The sequence below is a fragment of the Scyliorhinus torazame genome, chromosome 15, assembly GCF_047496885.1.
Source record: "Scyliorhinus torazame isolate Kashiwa2021f chromosome 15, sScyTor2.1, whole genome shotgun sequence".
Classification (NCBI taxonomy): domain Eukaryota; kingdom Metazoa; phylum Chordata; class Chondrichthyes; order Carcharhiniformes; family Scyliorhinidae; genus Scyliorhinus; species Scyliorhinus torazame.
In genome coordinates this window covers 115,380,491-115,401,509 of record NC_092721.1, presented here as the reverse complement: position 1 = coordinate 115,401,509, position 21,019 = coordinate 115,380,491, and the positions used below count along the sequence as shown (strand labels likewise).

Below are 21,019 nucleotides of genomic sequence, written 5' to 3'. Positions count from 1 at the left end.
TGCAGGTTGCAATGAAGATCAGGGAACACGGCAAAAGAACCATCCAGGGGCAGCACGGTGGCGCTGTGGGTTAGCCCTGCTGCCTCACGGCGTCGATGTCCCAGGTTCGATCCCAGCTCTGGGTCACTGTCTGTGTGGAGTTTGCACATTCTCCCCGTGCTTGCGTGGGTTTCGCCCCCACAACCCAAAGATGGATTGGCCACGCTAGATGAATTGGGCACTCTAAATTTATTTTTTAAAAAGAACCATCCAGAAAAGATATTGGGAGGAAAGAAAACTACACAATATAAACAAACAAATGAAAGCATGATTGTTGGGCAGCCAGAAAGCAAAAGGTAGTTGGGACACACAAAGCAACCCTGCAAAATCCTTTTGGTAGTGGCTTCTGAGATCTATAAACGACTACTGTGCGCACAGCACCTGCCATCTGCTTTATATTAATTATGAATAATATAATTAATGTTACACTTACAAAAGAATTTAATAAAAGAAAACTCGCTTTTAAATATATGCTGCATGAATTTGATATTGGTTGATTCCAATAAATAAATCTATTTTGACACAACAAAATTGAACCATGAAATTAAATATTTAATTGATTAAACTTTCTGGACCTGATCTGGACATGATTTCAAAGTTAAAATTTTTGCAACTTTGTACACATTTTCTTAATAGGTGTTGAACTAAAGAAGCGATTTGATTCTGCTTTTGATCTTTATCGAGTAAAATTCACTATTTGATGAATTATGTACTTGCAGAGGTCGATCAGGATCTAATCAATCAAATTTAAGATTAAAAACTGTGTAATTTTAAAAATGCCTCAGGAACAATTTATTGTAACAAATTGAATTGAAAGTTGAATTATTTATACAACACAGACCTATTTTACTACAAAGTTCTTTTTGTGACTCTTGAACCATTGGTTGTTGATGTTTGGTGGATGTGAACATTTATTACCTACAGAGTAAGTCTATATCCAGACTGCCAACTCTTGACTAAATGGATCCATTGTGTTCATCTGTAATTTGTTCCTTTAGTTTAGCAACTCAAGGCACTTCTACATCCTTTGGGATTTATAACTGTTGGCTTCTCAGTATGTGTTGCTGCATTCCTCTAATACTTTGTAATGTTTCAAAAGAGCACATTTAAACAGAATTCTTGCATAAACTGAAGATAAGGTTTATTAAGACAACAGAAAGTCTGGGTTAATTATGTGAATATAAAGCAGAGCTTTCTGGTATTCCCATTTATCATACTTTGTTGTAAATTATAATAAGCAGGGCTTGTGAAATAAGTGAGTAGCGTAGTTCTTGATGATAGGTTAGAAAAGATGAGAGGATGGAATGTTTCCAAGCTTATCCTTAGTTCAAAATTAAAATTCCATTTATGACATCTTAAAGGTAATTCATGCTGTAATTTTGTAGAACTGAAGCTATTTGTATTAACAATGTGTTTTTTCATGTCGTTTTCCAAAGCGCATTAGATCTGTATACTGCAAAGATTCCAGTGTTAACAGTTTACCATCTGTAATCATGCATTTCTCAGGCTGATGGGTTTATATTAGTCAAGGACTTGCACTGCCAAAAGCCTGCTTTTTTAAATTCTTTCATGCAATGTGGGCATTGTGTGTTCGTCCCTAAATAGCCCTTCAACTGAGAGGCTTGCTAGGCCATTTCAGAGGGCAGTTGAGAGTCAACTGTATTGGAGTCACATGTAGACCAGACCAGGTAAGGACAGCGGATTTCTTTCCTTCAAGGATATTAATGAACCGCATGAGTTTTGTTTTACAATAATTGATGATAGTCTCACAGTCACGATTAGATTAGCTTTCAATGCCAGATTTTATCAATTGAATTTAACTTCCAACATTAGCTTGGGCCTTTGGATTGCTAATCTAGTGACATTACCACTATGCCACCATCTCCCCCTTAAATAATAAGTAAAATATTAATAATATTGCTTGTATACTTAAATGACAATTTATGTACCATACAGGCCAATTAATTCTAAATTCAATCCTGGATGTGTGCTGAGTTAGCTCAACTATGCTGTTACAATAGCCACAGCGCCCCTGGATTAATGAAGGGAAGGAAGCTCAGAAAATATTCCCTCCTGAAAGCAATCCAGAAACCTCTGCTGGTAATAAGTATAGAGATTTTGGGTGAGCACGAGATATGGTTTGCATGCCATTGCTCGGACCACCTATTTCAACCTCCGTTACTGTAAAGTCCCAGGCAAGTGTCCACTTGGTTGCGATGACTATAAGAAACTCCAACTTATTATATCGGTTATATTACACCTCCTACTCCTCAAAGGGTCTCCCGGCCAGGGTTTCTATGTCCCAAAGGCTCCTGGCTCAAGGGGGTGGCTCCATCCCCTCTCATCTGGTCATCTGGGGAGATCATATTTAGCTGAGGCGACAGGGGCTCTGAAGTTGCAGGATCCTTGGCCTTTGCTTGAGGATGTCTCTCGAACACCTGCTGTTCTAGGACCGGAGGGGTATAACGAACCGGGGAACGCGGTTTGAGGGCCGAAGGCTTGGGTGGTTCCACTGTGCTTGGTCCAGCGGTTGGTACTGGACTCATTTTGACTGCTGCAGGCAAAGTCTCCAAGTCAGGCTCTGGGTCGGACGAGTCGATCTCCCGCATCTCCGAATCGAGGGGCTCATCTGCCTCACTGGGTAAAACAAGTGGTTGCTCCGGAGGAAGGGGCAGTCATGGGGCTTTGATCTGCCCTCGAGGACCTGTAATGCTCGGCTGCGGAGGTGGTCAATGTGCCTGTTCGATTCTTTACCTTATACTCGTACCATCCCCGGAATCCACAACACCCACGTCAGCGAAAGTTTGGATGTAAATGGCGTCGCCTACTATACATTCCCTGATGGATCTGGCTCGTCACGTCTCAATGTGTTCCTGCTGGTTGCAGATGTTTTCCACTATATCTGGCAAGACGAGGCTCATCCGCGTTCACAGCCAAAGTCCCATTAACAGTTCCGAGGGTGCCACTCCGTTGGTGGCGTGTCATGTGGTCCTGTAGTAGGAAAGGAAACAGGCGACGTGGGTCTCTGGGGAACTGGAGGTCTGTGTCTGCATGCACTGACCGTTGGATGACAGGTGATGAGGTGTAGTCCGTACATGACGGGCCCAGTTTTGCTTTAGAAAGACGGCGAATTCCGTACTCACAAAAGGGGTGCTGTTGTCTGATACCAACACCTCTTGAAGTCTGTGAACATTAAAGGTTTGTTTGAGCCGTTCAGTGGTGGTTCGCAATGTCGTTGTGGTCATGCGGTGGACGTCCATCCATTTTGAATGTACGTCCACGATAATTAGATACATTGCTCTTTGAAATGGTCCCGCAAAATCTACATGGTGGCAGGACCATGTCGGTCCGGCCAATTATATCCTCATCGCCAGAGTAAAGTCCCAGGCAAGCAACCACTTGGAAGCGATGACTGTAAGAAATTCCAATTTATTATACGTATTATATTACACCGCCTACTCCCCAAGGGATTCCCATGTTTTTATGTCCCAGAGGCCCCTGGCTTAAGGCGGTGGCATCACTCCCCTCATCTAGGGAAATCGTACTTAGGTGAGGCCACAGGGACTCTGAGGTTGCAGATCCCTTGGCCTCCAGTCGGGTTATAAAACCTACATCAACTGACTCTATCCATGCCTTTGTTAATTCTTTATTCCAGTGCACTCTTGCCAGCCTCCTACTTTCTAAACTCAGTAAATTTGAAGTCATCTAATATTCAGATTCCCATGCATCAAGTTGCATTCACCCTTCACACCTTTGTTCTGTTTCTTACATTTAAGAAATGTTTCGGTTTTAAAATTTTCAGCCTTGTTTTCAAGTTACTCCATGTCCTCACATCTCCTAATCTCTGTAATCTCCAGCTCTATAACACTTCAAGATATCTGTGCTCCTCCAATTTTGACTTCTTGTACATCCACATTCTTAATCACCACACTATTGGCAGCTGTGCTTTTATCTGCCAAGGCCGTAAGCTCTGCAATACCCTCCCTAAACCTTTCCATCTCTCGATCTCTCTTTCTTCCTATAAGACGCTCTTTAGAATTTACCTCTTTTAGTTATCTGCCCGAGTATGTAGCTCACATTTTGTTTGCTAACGCTCCTGTGAGGTACCTCGAAACGTTTACTATCGTAAATGTGCGATATAAATGAAAGCTGTTGTTGTTGTATCTTCCAAAGTCAGATAGTTAGAAGCGCTCACTATCAAAACTTTAAAGCTGCTATTGGCTGATTGAATTAAATAGCATTTTCATTTACTTTTTTGCAACAGGCAGAATACAGGTCTTACTCTGCCAACCTGCACTTGCAAAACCCAAAACAAAATGTCTACGGTTAAATGTAATACTGCGATTGGGAAGCACTTGCTGAACAATCCTGCGTGTGCTAATAGCTACACTAACAATCAATTTAAGATAATCAGTTGAGCTCATAAAGTGGTTCATTTATGCTTGCTGGAAACTACATACACTCATATGCAGGGACCCGTTGACTGCAATCAAGAGCAATCTGTTCAAGCCTTGAGCTTTTTGTTAATCACCTAGAAGCTTGGGGAGCCTATAGTTCCCTGTTGCTTTCTCCATGGCAGGGCCTCGGCCAATCAGAGCCAACTTATCAATTAATCAACTCCCTTTTTTCGGGCTGTATAAATTGTTGTGACCATTTGAAATTTGGCATTATTATCTTTGACCTGATGAGTGCAAGATGAAAAGCTTCTGCAACATGCCTCTCTTTTAAACAATAATACTGGTTACTTGAACAAGGTGCCTTAAGAGTGAGAGGTCCTTGAGACCTTGCCCTGCTAGGAAGGGAGAGTGAAAATTTGGAGCAAAAAAGGTACTCAGCCCATTTGGTGATTGTTGTTTCATTACATTAATAATAATATCGCTTATTGTCACAAGTAGGCCTCAATGAAGTTACTGTGAAAAGCCCCTAGTCGCCACATTCCGGCGCCTGTATTAAGAACGTAAAAGTTTATTTCTTTGAATGGTTCATTTTTTTCCTATAAAAGATTCTGAGTTCTCTGAAAGGGTTAAGGGGCCATTGCAGTGTGCTGCTGAGTCCTACAGGCCAGAGCTTTCTTTTCCACAGAGTTAGCTAACCTCAGCTGGGGTGCATTGTGATAGGAGAATTAACATTCCTTGGACCTGCAAGTACTAAGATCAGGCGAAGTTCCTGCTTTAGGTCACTATGCATTTATCTCTGCTGAAAATTCAACAGGATGGTGACTATATTTGGGTTTATTTTTTAAAATAAATTTGGAGTACCCAATTCATTTTTTCCAATTAATGGATAAGTTAGCGTGGCCAATCCACCGACCCTGCACACCTTTGGGTTGTGGGGGCAAAACCCACGCAAACATGGGGAGAATGTGCAAATTCCACAGGACAGTGACCCAGAGCCGGGCTCAAACCTGGGACCTCGGTGCCGCGAGACAGCTGTGCTAACCACTGTGCCACAATGCTGCCCTATATTTGTGTTTATACTCTGTGTAAAAGTTAGGTCAAGGATTGGGTCAGGCTCAACTTTGACGCCATTCACGGTCATGACCAAGAGTTTCCTTGGTCCAGGCATGAGCTGCAGATGCTATTAAGTGCCTATCTCATGAATGTAATGAGGCAGCAACTATCAGATGGGTTGAGTGACTTGTGATATACTTTTAAGAATGAAGGCCCCCCGATCTCGCCCTGGAGCTCAAAGTATTCTGCCTGCTATCATGTCCAGTCAGCCCCCTTTACAAAGCGGTCACTTTATCCTTTCTGAAATACTGTTACAGGTTAGGATTGGCACAGGGGAATGGCACCAAGTCATAATACTCATTTGGTGAGCTGACGTAGACAGAATGGGCCAAATGGCCTCCTTCTGTGCCGTAACAATTCTGTGATTCTGTGGCCCAGATGCCACAAGCAGCTGGCTTGCTCCTTCACCCAACTTCCTTTGCATATGCCCAGGATGCATCCACACCAGAATGGTCGGCCACCAGTGTTATGCTATTCAGGGAAACCTCGCAACCCTGCGGTCAATTGCAGAGGATCTCCTTGAGCCAATTCTGTCACTCACACATTGATCAAAGGCTCATAGATTCTTGAGAGCTCACGGTCACAAATTCAGGTCTGAATACCTTAGATACCTTATTCGTCTCAGTGTTATCAGTCAGTCAGTTTTATAAACATTTAAGTATTTTACATTTATAGGACATGATTCACATTGTTCTTTGTCTCGTTGCCAAATACCATGTCTGGATGTATAATAATGGAACTTCACTCCTTCCCCATCCTATCTTGTGATCTGAACCAGGCATTTCAGATCTTTCACATGTATTTCTTTAACTTCTGAAATGTTGGACTTAGTTGACATTAGTTAAGAAAAAACTTGGTATGAATCATTGAGCTGCTTTAGTCCACAATGAGATTAGTGTACAAAGCAATATTTATATTTAAAGTCACTTAGTTCAATTGATATAATTTATCTCTGTAAGTTAACAACTACTGAACATACAATGTTGTCCTTCTTAAGTTGGTTGTCTTTCTGACTGGAACTTTTCACTTTGAATTTTTTTCGGGAGTGGGGTGCTGAGTATTTTAATCAAAATAAGAAGGGATGGATTTGATCAGGTGAGTTGAGGGGTAAAACCTAAAAAAAATCAGATACCCGAAACAAACATGCCAACTTCCGGTTTAAAATGAGGCGGGAATGTAGGGAAGAGACCAAGCTGCTCCAAGGAGGTTGGTTTGCCGAGGCATGGGAAACCCGGCAGCTCCCAACTTTTCCCATGAAGCCCCCATTATTTCTGCATGGCCTCTGATCCTCCTCCTAGTGCCCCAACCACCATCAATCTTCCCCACTCCCCTTAAAACCTCTTCCATCAAGCCTCTGATCACCCTCCACCAAAGTCCCTAACTACCCATAACCCCTCTGGGATCGCCATCTGATTGATCACACCCATTCTTCATTGACATCCTGAAGCATGTGACACCCACACAAAAAGATTAGCTACCTGGGTGAGATATCAGAATACCATTAGTGCCCAAAGACCTGAACCTGGGGCATGAGACATAGCCTCCAAGGCAGGAGCTAAGAACATAAATGGGGAAAATTATACAGAAGTTCATTGAGTATCAATATTTGTGGCAAGCATCTAACCATCACCTTATGTGGTTAAAATAATTGAAAATAACACATTCAGAATTTTGGCACACCTTTGCAGGTACGTAAAATTATTTTGTCTCAAGTATCCGTTTGAGAATATAATATTCACTGTGAGATACGCTGGGCCTGCTCTCGGAAATTATTCCAAGGCTCAATCTCTTGGATTCAAGAGGCACAAACATTCACCAGCAGAAGATCCCATTCACCTGCACTATCTTCTCTTTGTATTCACCTGTGTGCAGACAGGGGTGGATTGCTGCCAAAGGTCATACTGGGTGTGTTTAAGGATTTAGCCCTTTAGCTTCTACACATGTTGCTAACTTTTGGTTGGTTCAATTGGCTCTGTTTTATAACCTTTGCTCTCGAGTCGCCAGGTATCTTTATGATACCGCCACGAGGTTCAAGTTCAAGTAATGATCAATAACTCAATACTCCAATTAGTAAGATTCAAGTCAAAGCACATTTATTATACACAGTAATCGTTACTCATGCATAAATTCTACTTCTAAGCTACTTCTACAACTAACAGGCCTATACTTAGCTTCGGACTGGCCCACCAGGTCAGAGGAACAAATGGCCTTTCGTTCGGGTTCTGAGTCTGCGGGATTCGAAGTTGGTATGGACTGGTAGCTAGGAGCGCCTATCTCGTAGCGAGTGTTGACTTAAGACTTACTGGATATCGGCGGCAGCTGCACCGGTCACTGTCAAGGGTTGGTTCGCGTTGCTGAGTGACCCGGTTAAGAAGAACAATTTGAATTTGGGGGCTTAACTTTATAGTCCCCAGGGGCTTCCCGCCTTTCGGGGCGGACCCTGTACCTGGTTCCAAGTGATTGGACTTCGTTCCAATTGCTTGGTTCGATTTCTCCAATACTGGAGCGGTTCCCTGATCGATGGGCGGTCTTGAGGTGTCCGTTAACCTCTTTTGTATTGGCTCCTGCTGGAGCCGGGGAGTCTGGCTTGGCTTTGTTTATCCCAAATGTTTTGATTGTGCCTGGGGATCGCTCATTAGTATGTAGATGCTGCTACATTATTATGCAGCTGGCTTCTTGTATCAATGCTGTCTGGGCTTTTGCAGAGTTTAATACACAGTAAACTTGCACCTGCTAGTTTCTGCCTGTGTTGGTTGAATTTCCCTGCAGCCTTAGCTGTTCTCCATTTTACGTCAGGAGTTGGCCAACCCAGGTGGCTACACTCCCTCTTTGTGGTCCTAACGCGAAGCGTGAAGGATCACATAACTGCGTTGTTCTTCATTCCCTGACCTGGCGAGCACTCTTCTATGGCCTCTACACTGACCATAACTATGCAAAAAAATTTTAACTGACAATTCTGAGGGGCGCTATGTCAAACAGGGACATGCATTACAAAACAAGAAAATCGGAACCGCTAACTATCCTTATTAAACTACACTCACTCAAACATTTCATCACACTAACTTCCTAAACCATACAAACAAATCATAGCAGTATTATACACATTTTTCTGGCTTGGCAGTCAAGCTCAGGATTGTACAATTGCTCATGAACATTTCTTTATTTACAACAAATCGCAAACGAATGCTCTTTATTATAGATCGCGGGGGTCGGGGGTCTGGTCATATCCGAAAATAGGGAATCTTATCCTATATACCGGGGTACGAGCGCGGTAGGCTCTCCTTCTCCATTTTCTCAGACGAATAGTCTGCACGATGCAGCAGAGTATCGCCAATACTAATAGGGATTCTATCAAGTAGGACAGGGAGTACCAGGTTATAAACCTGTCACACCAAGATGGTGTGGTGTCGCTTGTGACTGGGCTCTGGGTACTGTGGGGAAGTGAATCATTAACAGCTGGGGGGGGTTGAGGTCAGGGGGTTCGCGTTCGCGTGCAACCAAATGTCCATTAGGGCGATGAACTACACGGAGGATGTCCTCATGGTTCTTCTCTTCGCTTCTCTTCTCTTCTCTTCTCTGGTCCTGGAGCTTCTCGAGTTCTGTGGGAGCAAGCATAGTATCTGTTACTATCTTGGTTTAATATCTCGTATGATAGCCTGTCTGTCCTTTAGTGCCAATTACTCCCTTTATAATTGGTCACTATCATAGAATTTTTTTTACAGTGCAGAAGGAGGCCATTCAGCCCATCGAGTCTGCACCGGCTCTTGGAAAGAGCACCCTACCCAAGGTCAACACCGCCACCCTATCCCCATAACCCAGTAACCCCACCCAACACTAAGGGCAATTTTGGACACTAAGGGCAATTTATCATGGCCAATCCACCTAACCCGCACATCTTTTGGACTGTGGGAGGAAACCGGAGCACCCGGAGGAAACCCACGCACACACGGGGAGGATGTGCAGACTCCGCACAGACAGTGACCCAAGCCAGAATCAAACCTGGGACCTTGGAGCTGTGAAGCAATTGTGCTATCCACAAGGCTACCGTGCTGCCCATACTATGTGTGACTCCCTCATTTTCTTTCAAAAACCGAATTTCAGGTCAAGACTCACTTACAGATACTGAACCAGTGCGAGCCGTCTCGCAGGCTGTGCAATTTACCATCCAAATGTTTGAGGATGTAAATAGCATAAGGTTGGCAACCTAAGGGTCATCTGAAAACAAAAGAAAACTTTTTGAACAAAACTTGCCGAAATGAGGTGCGTATGGGCCGCGACGGGTACGATTTGGATGGAGTCCCCGGGTAGGACGGCGACCAATGCCGTGTGTGCTCTACCCGAGCATAGCTGACCAGAGGGGGGTTCCCTGGCAGGGCAGGTCCCAATGCCGTTTCTCCACTGCCTGAGCAACCGACAAGAACGGGCAAGAAATGTAGTCATCGTGGGGCCTGCCGTATTGTTTCTTCCTTCAAACTAGAAGGGCAGTTACGGATGGGGGTCTGTGTATCTGTCGACAGACGCGTCCTCTGAACTGGTGTCTGGGACAAGAACAGGCAAGAAATGTAGTTATTATGGGGGGCTGCCGTATTGGTTCTTCCTTCGAACCAGAAGAGCAGTTACAAACAGGGGTCTGTGTTTCAGTCGACAGACGAGTTCCTCTGAACTGGCGTCTGGGACATTAACAAGTCTCTGCGGACAAACTAGTTCCGCTGAACTAGTGTCTGGCCAAACTAGTTTCTCTGACTGCCAGTGGGCGTCAGAAGAGTGGTGTCGTGGGGCCGTGGAAAAATTTTACAAACAACATGTAACAGAACAAGTACAAACAACATCAAACATGCTGCAGGTTCCATCAGAAAGAACACCATTTCTCCCAAGCGGTTCATTTTAAAACATCATCGTGGTCAGATTCGCTGGGTGTGGGTCCTGTTGTATGGGGATAGTAGGGAGGCGTGCTATGGCTATTGTCCGAGTCACAGTCGCTGTCGCTGCTGCTGACTGTGGGCATTCCGGTGCGGAGTGCATATTTCCGGGGTGGAGTCGGGGTTGAGTCCGTGGCTGGGCTGGACGTGTTGGGGGATGGTAGGGTTACGTTGGCTGTGGGCGGGGCGTGGTCTGCTGCGTCGAGCATGACGTGGTGTGCGTGGTTAGACTGTGTTCCATATGCCTTCATCTGGTTGATATGGAACCACGCAGTCTTTCCATTGGGGTACTTTATTTTGTAGACGGAAGGGCTTACTTTGTCCGCAATGGAGTACGGACCCGAGTACTTTGGTGACAGGAATGTGCTGGGGTTGTATACAGAGAGCATGACTTGCTGTCCTACACTGAATTCAGTCGCATGCACTCTCTTATCGAAACAGGCCTTGCTCTGTTTCTTTCTTGTGCCCAATTTCATTGCGGCTGCTAGCTGAGCCGTTTTAACACTCTCTACTAATTGTTCTACTGCTTTCTCGTGTGTGAGGGCCGTCACTTCGGGGCTGGTCAAATCTAATCCTAATAAAAATTCTGTGCCTTTCATGGGGCGTCCGGTCATGAGGGTGTGTGGGGTGTAACCTGTGGATGTGTAAACCGTGTTTCGCAGAAACATCAGCGCAAAAGGGAGGACTGAGTCCCAAGTGGTGTTGTTTTGCTGGACCATTTTTCTGAGGGTTGATTTTAGGGTCCGATTCATGCGCTCCGCGATACCACTCGACTGGGGGTGGTATGCAATGTGGAATTTTTGGGTGATGCCAAATATCGTGAGGACGTTCTTCATGACACGTCCCGTAAAATGGGAGCCTTGGTCGGATTCAGTGCTGCGGGGGAGTCTCCATCTCGTAAAGTTGTGGTGGGTTAAAATCTTGGCTGTGGTCTTTGCTGTGTTCGTTCTGGATGGGAATGCTTCCACCCATTTTGTAAACGTGTCTATCACCACGAGTACATATTTATAACCATTCCTGCAAGGGGGCTATGGTCCTATAAAATCAATCTGGAGGTTAGTCCAGGGGCCATTAACGGGTCGGGTGTGACTGAGCTGAGCCTTTTTGGCATACCTGTCCGGGTTGTTCTAGGCACAGATAAGGCAATTCTCAATGTAGTGATTTACATCTTCTTTCAAACTCGGCCACCAACAGAGCTGCCTGAGGTGGGCTGTAGTGGGATCGATTCCCTGATGTCCATGACTGTCATGGAATAAACAAATCAGTTGATTCCTATCCTGTTCAGGAACCACATAAAGGGTGTCTTTTAACACCACACCGTCATGTGTGGTCAGAGCATTTCTAAACCTCTCGTAGGGTGCTGGAAAGTTTCCTTTCAAAATCTCCATGAGATTGCTGTCCTGCTTCTGGGCCTGCACTAAATCCTCTATATTCGTCTGCGAGACCTGAACTGCATTCACTGGTGCGCTTTCGGGGGGTGTCCAAAAATATCCGTGCCTGGAACCTGCTTTAGCCAGTGCGTTGGCTTTTACATTTCCAGGGAGGGAGGAACGATGGTGACTACGAACTTTGACTATCCCAAAAGTCCTGTTCTGTGCTTGCTCTAAAATGTGACGGAGCAATGGGGCTGAGGGGAGGGGTTTTCCGTCTGCGGAAACAAATCCTCTTCCTTTCCACAGGGGTAGGAATTCCGTAAGGCTGTTGCAGACATAGAGGCTGTCCGAATATATGTCTGCTGGGCTGGGGAAGGAATCTGGGTGTTCCACTATGTATGCGCTGGCCGCAAGTTCTGCTGCCTGCGCGCCTCAGTGTCCTGGAAGTTTTATTGCTATTTCTTCTAGGGCGCGTCCCTGCATGTCCTACACGTAAATGCCGCATCCTGTTATGCGCTTCCCTTCTAATATTGTGGAAGATCCATCCAAATATATCCTTATGGGGTCGCACGTGTCTGTGTGCTTGGGGCTCTGGGTTGAACTACCTATCTTTCTGGGGGGTGTTTTAGCAATAAAGGGGCCTGTGTTGTGGTGTGGAGAGATAATTTCACATTCATGGGGGGGTTCCGGGGTACTGTAGGTTATCGGCTTAAAAAGTGGGTCTTTGTCCTTTTGACAGTGATGTCCCGTCCCTGTAAAAGAAGGCTCCATGTGGCTGCTCTAATCTGACTGACTGTACAGTCCTTAAGTCGTCCGTCCAGTAAAAGTTGGGTGGGGGTGTGTTCCGTGAGGATTGTGATGTGGTTCAGTCCGGTAATGTAAGAAAAATACTGTACTGCTCAAAAAACTGCGAGCAGGTGCCTTTCACAGGCTGCAAATCCCTGCTCCACAGAATCAAAAACTCTGGAGGCGTAAGCCACGGGCCTTAACGCTTCGTGCCATTCCTGAAGGAGCACCGTCAAAATGGTGCGGTCTGTGCTTGCTACCTCTATCTCATAGGGGGAAAGCGGGTCTGGAACTTGTAGTGCAGGGGCTGCTATCAGTGCCTGTTTCAAAGAGTCCACAGCATCCGTATGCTGCGGAAGCCATTCCCAGGGGGTTCCTTTCTTTAGGAGGTCTGAGAGGGGCGCTGTCTTGCTGGCAAAACCGTCAATGTGGTTTCGGCAGTAGCCAACCAGTCCTAAAAACGACCGGAGGGCTGAAACGTTCTGGGGAAGGGGCAATTTAACAATCGAGTCAATCCTTTTATGCTCGATCTCGCGTTTACCGTGCGTGATAATTGTACCCAAATATATCACCTTGTTTTCCAAAATCTGGGCTTTTTTTTACATAGAATTTACAGTGCAGAAGGAGGCCATTCGGCCCATCGAGTCTGCACCGGCTCTTGGAAAGAGCACCCTACCCAAGGTCAACACCTCCACCCTATCCCCATAACCCATTAACCCCACCCAACACTAAGGGCAATTTTGGGCACTAAGGGCAATTTATCATGGCCAATCCACCTAACCTGCACATCTTTTGGACTGTGGGAGGAAACCGGAGCACCCGGAGGAAACCCACGCACACACGGGGAGGATGTGCAGACTCCGCACAGACAGAGACCCAAGCCGGAATCGAACCTGGGACCCTGGAGCTGTGAAGCAATTGTGCTATCCACAATGCTACCGTGCTTGGGGTTAACCTTACATCCAATCGCTTGTAGGAGTTCCAGGAGTTGGGACAGAAGCTCGATGTGCTCTTCCTTGGTGTCTGTCTGCAGTAGTAGGTCGTTTACGTACTTGACCAGACATTCGGGACGAGAAAATTTGACTAAACCATTTGCCAGCTGTCGGTGGAAAATGGAGGGGGAGTTGTGGAATCCTTGTGGCAGGCATGTCCACGTGTACTGTTGGTTTTTAAAGGTGAAGGCAAATTTGTACTGGCACACCTTTGCCAATGGAATGGACCAGAATCCATTACTGATATCCAAAACTGTAAAGTATCGGGAATTGAGTCCCTGCTTGAGCATGGTCTCGGGACTTGTGGCTATTGTGGGGGCTGCTGCGGGTGTGATTTTGTTGAGTTCCTGGTAATCGATGGTCAGTCGCCATGATGCATCGGGCTTTCTCACTGGCCAAATCGGGGCATTATTAGTTGAGGCTACTGATCTAAGTACGCCCTGCTCTAATAAGCTGTCGATTACTTTTGTGATTTCTCCCTCTGCCTCTTGGGGAAATCCATACTGCTTTTGGGGTCTCGGGTCAGGTCCTGTGATTTGTACTGAACCAGTCATCCGGCCGCAGCCGTGTTTGTAGGTCGCGAATGCTGTCCTGTTCTTTTGTAACACTAGCCTGCTTGTCCGTGCTAATTGTAGTCGGGTTAAACCAAAATTCGCCTACTGCGCTAAGTTTATTGCCGTATTCACCTATGGTGAGCGTTGCGGGGGCTCTTGCAGATTTTGCCATTTTCCAGTCACATTGGTTGACTGGATCAAATGAAAGGTGGTGGGAGTTCAGAAAGTCTATGCCCAAAATGTGTTCTGCTGTGTGGGGTAGATCGACGAAAACTGCGGGGTGCTTGGTGGTGATGTTGCCGATTTGAATGGGTACAGGGGCTGTGATGTGTCCCTGCTGTGAGTGGCCTGTAAAGCCGCTGAGGGTGATAGTGGCTGTAGTGGGCCACGTGTCCTTTTGGAACATGGTGGAGGAATTTATTGTGGTGCGGGACCCTCCTGAGTCCCAGAGAAACTCGATGGGCTGTCCCCGTATTTTTGCTGCGACTACCGGTCGTCCGACCTATCCCAAAGGGTGTCGCAGACCCATCTGGGGGAGCCCGAACACCGTCAGTCCGTTCCGTTCAGGTCCGTCTGATCTGAACGGGTGCTAACACTATGTATGAGCTCTGTCTTATTCTTACTTAGAGTGCCCATCTGCTGGGCTCTCTGTGGCTTTCGTGGGGCATTGCATTCTCTTGCAAAGTGTCCCAAATGGCCACAGTTTTAACACTCCTGTAACTTTTGTGGGGGGCTGTTCTTGCCTTCATTTACCCATGCGGGGTTCTGGTGTGTTTTAACGGCTTGTATGTCTGCTTCTGCCTGCTTTTCTTCAGGGTTTTTAACTACGGGTTTGTTTTGTACCGACTGCTCCCAGGCGCGGGACAATCTTTTTATGACCCATTTCTCATTATGAGGGATCATAATTCGCACAAACTTTTTGTCCTGTTACTGTGGCATGGAAGATAAGGGTGCGGGTCCATTTGGCCATGTTGTCTGGGGCCAAATGGGCGCGGTCTAAGTCTACAAAAACCGCTGCAAAATGGATCCACAGGCATCCAGCAAACGCTGTGGGGTGCTCGGTTTTCCTTTGCCTGCATTTATTGAGGCCATCTACGGGGTCACCCCGGTTATACCCGATCGCATCTAGGACCGCGGTATGCATTTCTGCAAGGGTGCCTCCTCCTTCATTCTGTGGGTCAGGAAGGGCTGCTACGACCGAAGGGTCTAAACTCAAAACTGTGAGCTTTACATGCTCTCGCTCATCCAGGCCGTACATGGTCGCCTGCTGTTTTACTCTGGCAAATAAGTGGTGGGGGTCTGAGGTGGGGAGGAACGGTGTGATTTTCTTGTACGCGTCCCGTAATTGGGGCACTGTTAAGGGGGTGGTGTACAGAAATTCCGTATCGTCCGATGTGGCTGTGCGGTGGGTGGTTACAGGGTTCATTAGAGCCTGAAATATCTGCTCGGTGGGGGGTTGGGGCGCTTTTCTCTTTTGGGGCTTTCCCTGCGCACATGTTCCCTGAACATATCTCTGCGCTGTCTCATTCAACTCTTCCCAATCAGGGCCGTCTTCCTCATCTAATTTTGCTTCAAAGGTTTCCTGGAATCCTTTTTGAACTGAAAGCAGAGATTGCAGCTCTGCAATCTGCTTCCGGCACTTTGCGTGGTCTTTGTCTTTGCTCCGTGGTGGCAGAATGAAGTGCTCTTAACGCTGCCTTCAGGTCACTACACTGCCTCTGCAATGCCTCTACCTGCTTCTCGGTTTCTTCTCGTACCAGGACTGCATGTTGCGTGTCCTGATAGGCCTTTTCATACTGGGACTGGAAGCTGCTTATGTGCACCAGACAAGACTGGTGTGCCCTCTTGGCATCATCCATCTCTCCGTCTTTTGCTGCCAACCTCCACCTTAACTCTACGTTCTCTCTTTCTACCTCACTAACATCGACCTTGCTCATTCGATGTATGCCTTCTATCTCTTTCCGGAGCGTCCTAACGACCTCCTCTGTGCCTCGCAATTGTGCCAAGCAGTACACGATTGCCATCGACTTGCGAGCTTTTCCTAAGCTCTTCTTGTGAATCTCGCTCAGGTTCTCCCACCAAGTATGTCCTATACTCCCGGGACCTGTTTCCTCATTGCTACAGAATTCGCTCCAAAGGGGCTATCCTTTCCCTGATTTCTTCTTCCCATACGGGACATTGTCCTACTCTACTGCTGCTGGTCGCTGCGACCGCAAATTCTTCTGGGTTCATGAGGCGTTGCATTGCCTGCATTGCCATCTTTCCTACCTGAATGCTTCTTTTAAATTTAGAACAGGGGGACTAAGGCGGTGCTGTAATTACGGGTACGGCTTTCGCTAATTTCTGAAATACAAACTCCCGACAGTTTTGTCGCAACAAAAAATCTATCAGTTCACCTTATAGCCCTGTTAGTTACGCATGCATTTAACGCACTTCCGAATTAAGAGGATTGATCAGAACTGCTTGAACACTTGTGGTTTTCTGTTCCCAATTGGATCTCTAATTCAACTTTTTGGGTTCTCCCGGAGTGGTTAAGCCACTTCTAGTTCGGGTCCCGGCGGAGTCGCCAGTAATATGTTGCTAACTTTTGGTTGGTTCAATTGGCTCTGTTTTATAACCTTTGCTCTCGAGTCGCCAGGTATCTTTATGATACCGCCACGAGGTTCAAGTTCAAGGAATGATCAATAACTCAATACACCAATTAGTAAGATTCAAGTCAAAGCACATTTATTATACACAGTAATCGCTACTCATGCATAATTTCTACTACTAAGCTACTTCTACAACTACCAGGCCTATACTTAACTTTGGACTGGCCCACCAGGTCAGGGGAACAAATGGCCTTTCGTTCGGGTTCTGAGTCTGCGGGATTCGAAGTTGGTACGGACTGGTAGCTAGGAGCACCTATCTCGTAGCGAGCGTTGACTTAAGACTTACTGGATATCGGCGGCGACTGCACCGGTCACTGTCAAGGGTTGGTTCGCGTTGCTGAGTGACCCGGTCAAGAAGAACGATTTGAACTTGGGGGCTTAACTTTATAGTCCCCAGGGGCTTCCCGCCTTTCGGGGGGGACCCTGTACCTGGTTCCAAGTGATTCGATTTCGTTCCAATCGCTTGGTTCGATTTCTCCAATACTGGAGCGGTTCCCTGATCGATGGGCGGTCTTGAGGTGTCCGTTAACCTCTTTTGTGTTGGCTCCTGCTGGCGCCGGGGAGTCTGGCTTGGCTTTGTTTATCCCAAATGTTTCGATTGTACCTGGGGATTGCTCATTAGTATGTAGATGCTGCTACATTATTATGCAGATGGATGCTTGTATCGATGCTGTCTGGGCTTTTGCAGAGTTTAATACACAGTAAACTTGCACCTGCTAGTTTTTGCCTGTGTTGGCTGAATTTCCCTGCAGCCTTTGCTGTTCCCATTTTACGTTGGGAGTTGGCCAACCCAGGTGGCTACACACCTAAGCCCCATGTATTATCTATTTATAATAAAAGTAAATTAAAATTGCAGAATGTAAGTCAGCAAGAGAAATGGCAAAATAAATGGTACTCTTCAGGAAAGAAACTTCAGTTGTGTAGTGACCAATTGTTTATATTTTTCCATGAAGCATAACAGGGTATAGTTTGTGTTTACTTTCAGGCTCACTGTGCAATAGAAATTACATAAATTAATCAGCCACACACATGCACACCTTCAAAACCCACATTTCGATCCTGAGATACTATTTTAAAAAACATAAAACCAAGACACAGAATAAGTACAGTTGGATTTGTAAAAATGCATTCTAACAAAATTGGGCCCATTATCTCTTACTTCTCCCTCAAGAATGCATCGCATGGTCATAAAACCCTGAAAGATGTATGGCATAGACGCATTTGGATGTTCCATTTAGCGTATTGAAATCTGAAAGCCTGCTGATTGTGTTGCTAAGTAATTTTGCTGAAATAGGGACAGCATAGTAGATGCAATCTCCTGGGAATAGGAAGTTGACAAATGATTACAGTTGGCAGGCAATAGAACTTGTTTCATCTAATAGACTGGGGTAGAGCTGGAATCTTTCATGAATGATAAATGAACTGTATGCAGATCAATGAACTTGGTAGTAAATGTATCCATAACCCATTTCAGCAGAGACAAGCCAGGTTCCTTTTGTTGTGTCACTCCGGAGGTAGCGAAATTGAACAATTTAAATGATTTACTGTGTGCAGTTTCTTAGGTATCAACGTATGAGGCAATGAAAATGCTTCGTCTTTGTAATTTATCAGAAGAGGAGGGAGGAGTCCAAGGGTGCAAATCTTAGTTTAACTGCTTCATTGTTATTTTAATGTATCTAGACTGCTGTTTACAGGATCAATAAGATGGGTACATATTGAATTCTAGTCTTTGAAGCATTATTTATAGAAATGACATTAAATTAAGAAACTTTAAACTGGTTAATTTTGTTTTCAATCGGTCAGACTTCAGAAATTGTGGAAATTCATAAGTCTACTACTTATATTTTTATTTCCCAATATTATTCTTTTGAAAATAAGTTTGCATGTTTAATGTTTATTTTGAAGTTAACATTTGCACAATACAAGGCTACAAATAGATAGGAAATGATTCACTCGTCTTCTCGCATGCACTGTTGTACTAGAGGATGTCTTACAATCAGCTTTTCCTTGCTAATGATTTTAACTAATCAAATGCAGAGCTAACAAGTTCAGTTTACTGTTCAACATAATATAACAAGCCAATATATTTTTGCAACAAAAATAAATTCTCTTTTTCTTTCAGCAGGTATCGCAGAAGTCTCTTCTTACGACTATTTCTGAGAGGTATTATATTTTGGATTTCTTCACCTAATACAGATAGCATTAATATGTAAACCGTGTGTAACCCTGAAGATTGCAGAAGTACTAATCCACAAGGGAAATAAAAATATGTTCAGGGAATACTGGTGCCTGAGTTTAAAAAAAATTAAGTATTCAATATGGCCCTTGTGGTACAGAGCTCCTGCAAAACAGAACAAAGGAACATATGTTATAACAATTATGCTCCATGATCCTAACAGGATAGGCACAAAGGGACTGAAAAAGCAACATCAGAGACAACAGGGTCAGTTTTGCAATTTGTAAAGTTATTTCATGGGATGTTGGAATCGCTGGCTAGGCCAGCTTTTATTTCCAATCTCCAACTACCCTTGAAAAGGTGGTGGGAACTGCCTTTGTGAATCACTGCAGTTCATGTAGTGTAGGTACACCCACAGTGCTGTTATGCAGTTCCAGATTTTTGGCTCAGAAACGGTGAGAATGGTGATATATCTCCAATTCAGGATGATGTGTGACTTGGAGGGAAATTTGCAGATGACAATGTTCCATGCATCTACTGCCCTTGTCCTATAGATGGTATTGGCCAGTTTTGAAAAGAGCTATTTAAGAAAACTTAGCATGTTGCTGCAGTTTATCTTATATCTGGTATACATTACTGCCACTTTAAGCTGGTGGTGGAGCGAGTGAATGGTTGAGGTGATGGATAGATGTCAATCAAGCGGCTGATTTGTCCTGGATAGTGTTGAGCTTCTTGAGTGTTATTGGAACCGTACTCATAGCCAAGTGGAAAATATTCCATCACACCCCTGACTTGTGTCTTGGAGACAGTGAATGGGCACTTGGGAGTCAGGAGTTGAATTACTCACTGCAGAATTCCCAGACTATGTAATGCTCTTGTAGTCTCAGTATTTATATGGCTGGTCCAATTTAGAAGTTTGTCAATAGTTGCCCCCGAGATGTTGATGGTAGAGGATTCAGCGATTGTAATATCATTGAATGTCAAGAGGAAGCAGTTATATTCTCTCTTGTTGGAAATGGTCATTGCTTGATCAGGGAGCTATGGTGGCATAGTGTAACATAACTCGACTAGTAACCTAGAGACCCAGGCTAATGCTCTGGGAATATGGATTAAAATTCCATCATGACAGCCAGTGAAATTTAAATTTAATCAATAACAGGAATTGAAAATTACACACAGTGATGGTGGCCATAAAACTATTAACTAATGTCATAAAAAACCATCTAGTTTACTAATGTCCCCTAGGAAAGGATGTCTGCTGTCCTTACCTGGTCTGGCCTATATGTGACTGTTGGGGCGTCATTCTCCGACCCCCCGCCGGGTCGGAGAATGGCCGTTGGCCGCTGTGAATCCCGCCCCCGCCGAAGTCTCCGGTAGCGGAGATTGGGCGGGGGCGGGAATCGGGCCGCGCCGGTTGGCGGGACCCCCCGTTCAATTCTCCGGCCCGGATGGGCCGAAGTCCCGCCCAGAAATTGCCTGTCCCACCGGCGTAAATCAAACCTGGTATTTACCGGCGGGACCAGGCGGCGTGGGCGGGCTCCGGGGTCCTGGGGGGGGCGTGGGGCGATCTGACCCCGGGGGGTGCCCCCACGGTGGCCTGGCCCGCAATCGAGGCCCACCGATCCGCGGGCGGGCCTGTGCCGTGGGGGCACTCTTTCCCTTCCGCCTCTGCCACGGTCTCCACCATGGCGGAGGTGGAAGAGACTCTCCCCACTGCGCATGCGCGGGAAACTTTCAGCGGCCGCTGACGCTTCCGCGCATGCGCCGCATTTCCACGCCAGCTGGCGGGGAAACAAACGCCATTTCCACCAGCTGGCGGGGCGGAAATCCCTCCGGCGTCGGCCTAGCCCCTCAATGGTGGGGCTAGGCCGCCAAAGATGCGGAGCATTCCGCACCTTTGGGCCGGCGCGATGCCCGTCTGATTGGCGCCGTCTTTGGTGCCAGTCGGCGGACATCGCGCCGTTGGGGGAGAATTTCGCCCCAGATCTATCACAATGTGATTGATTCTTAACTGCTCTC

The 21,019-nt window shown here is 45.8% G+C and overlaps 1 protein-coding gene across 1 annotated transcript in view; it reads left to right on the top strand.

Moving 5' to 3' along the window:
- Positions 1-21,019, top strand: part of aff3 (AF4/FMR2 family, member 3) — a 299,761-nt gene that overhangs the window by 93,209 nt on the left and 185,533 nt on the right. The window contains exon 3 of the mRNA XM_072476594.1: positions 18,947-18,987. Coding sequence (XP_072332695.1) covers positions 18,947-18,987 — 41 coding nt within the window. The remainder of the gene's footprint in view (positions 1-18,946; positions 18,988-21,019) is intronic.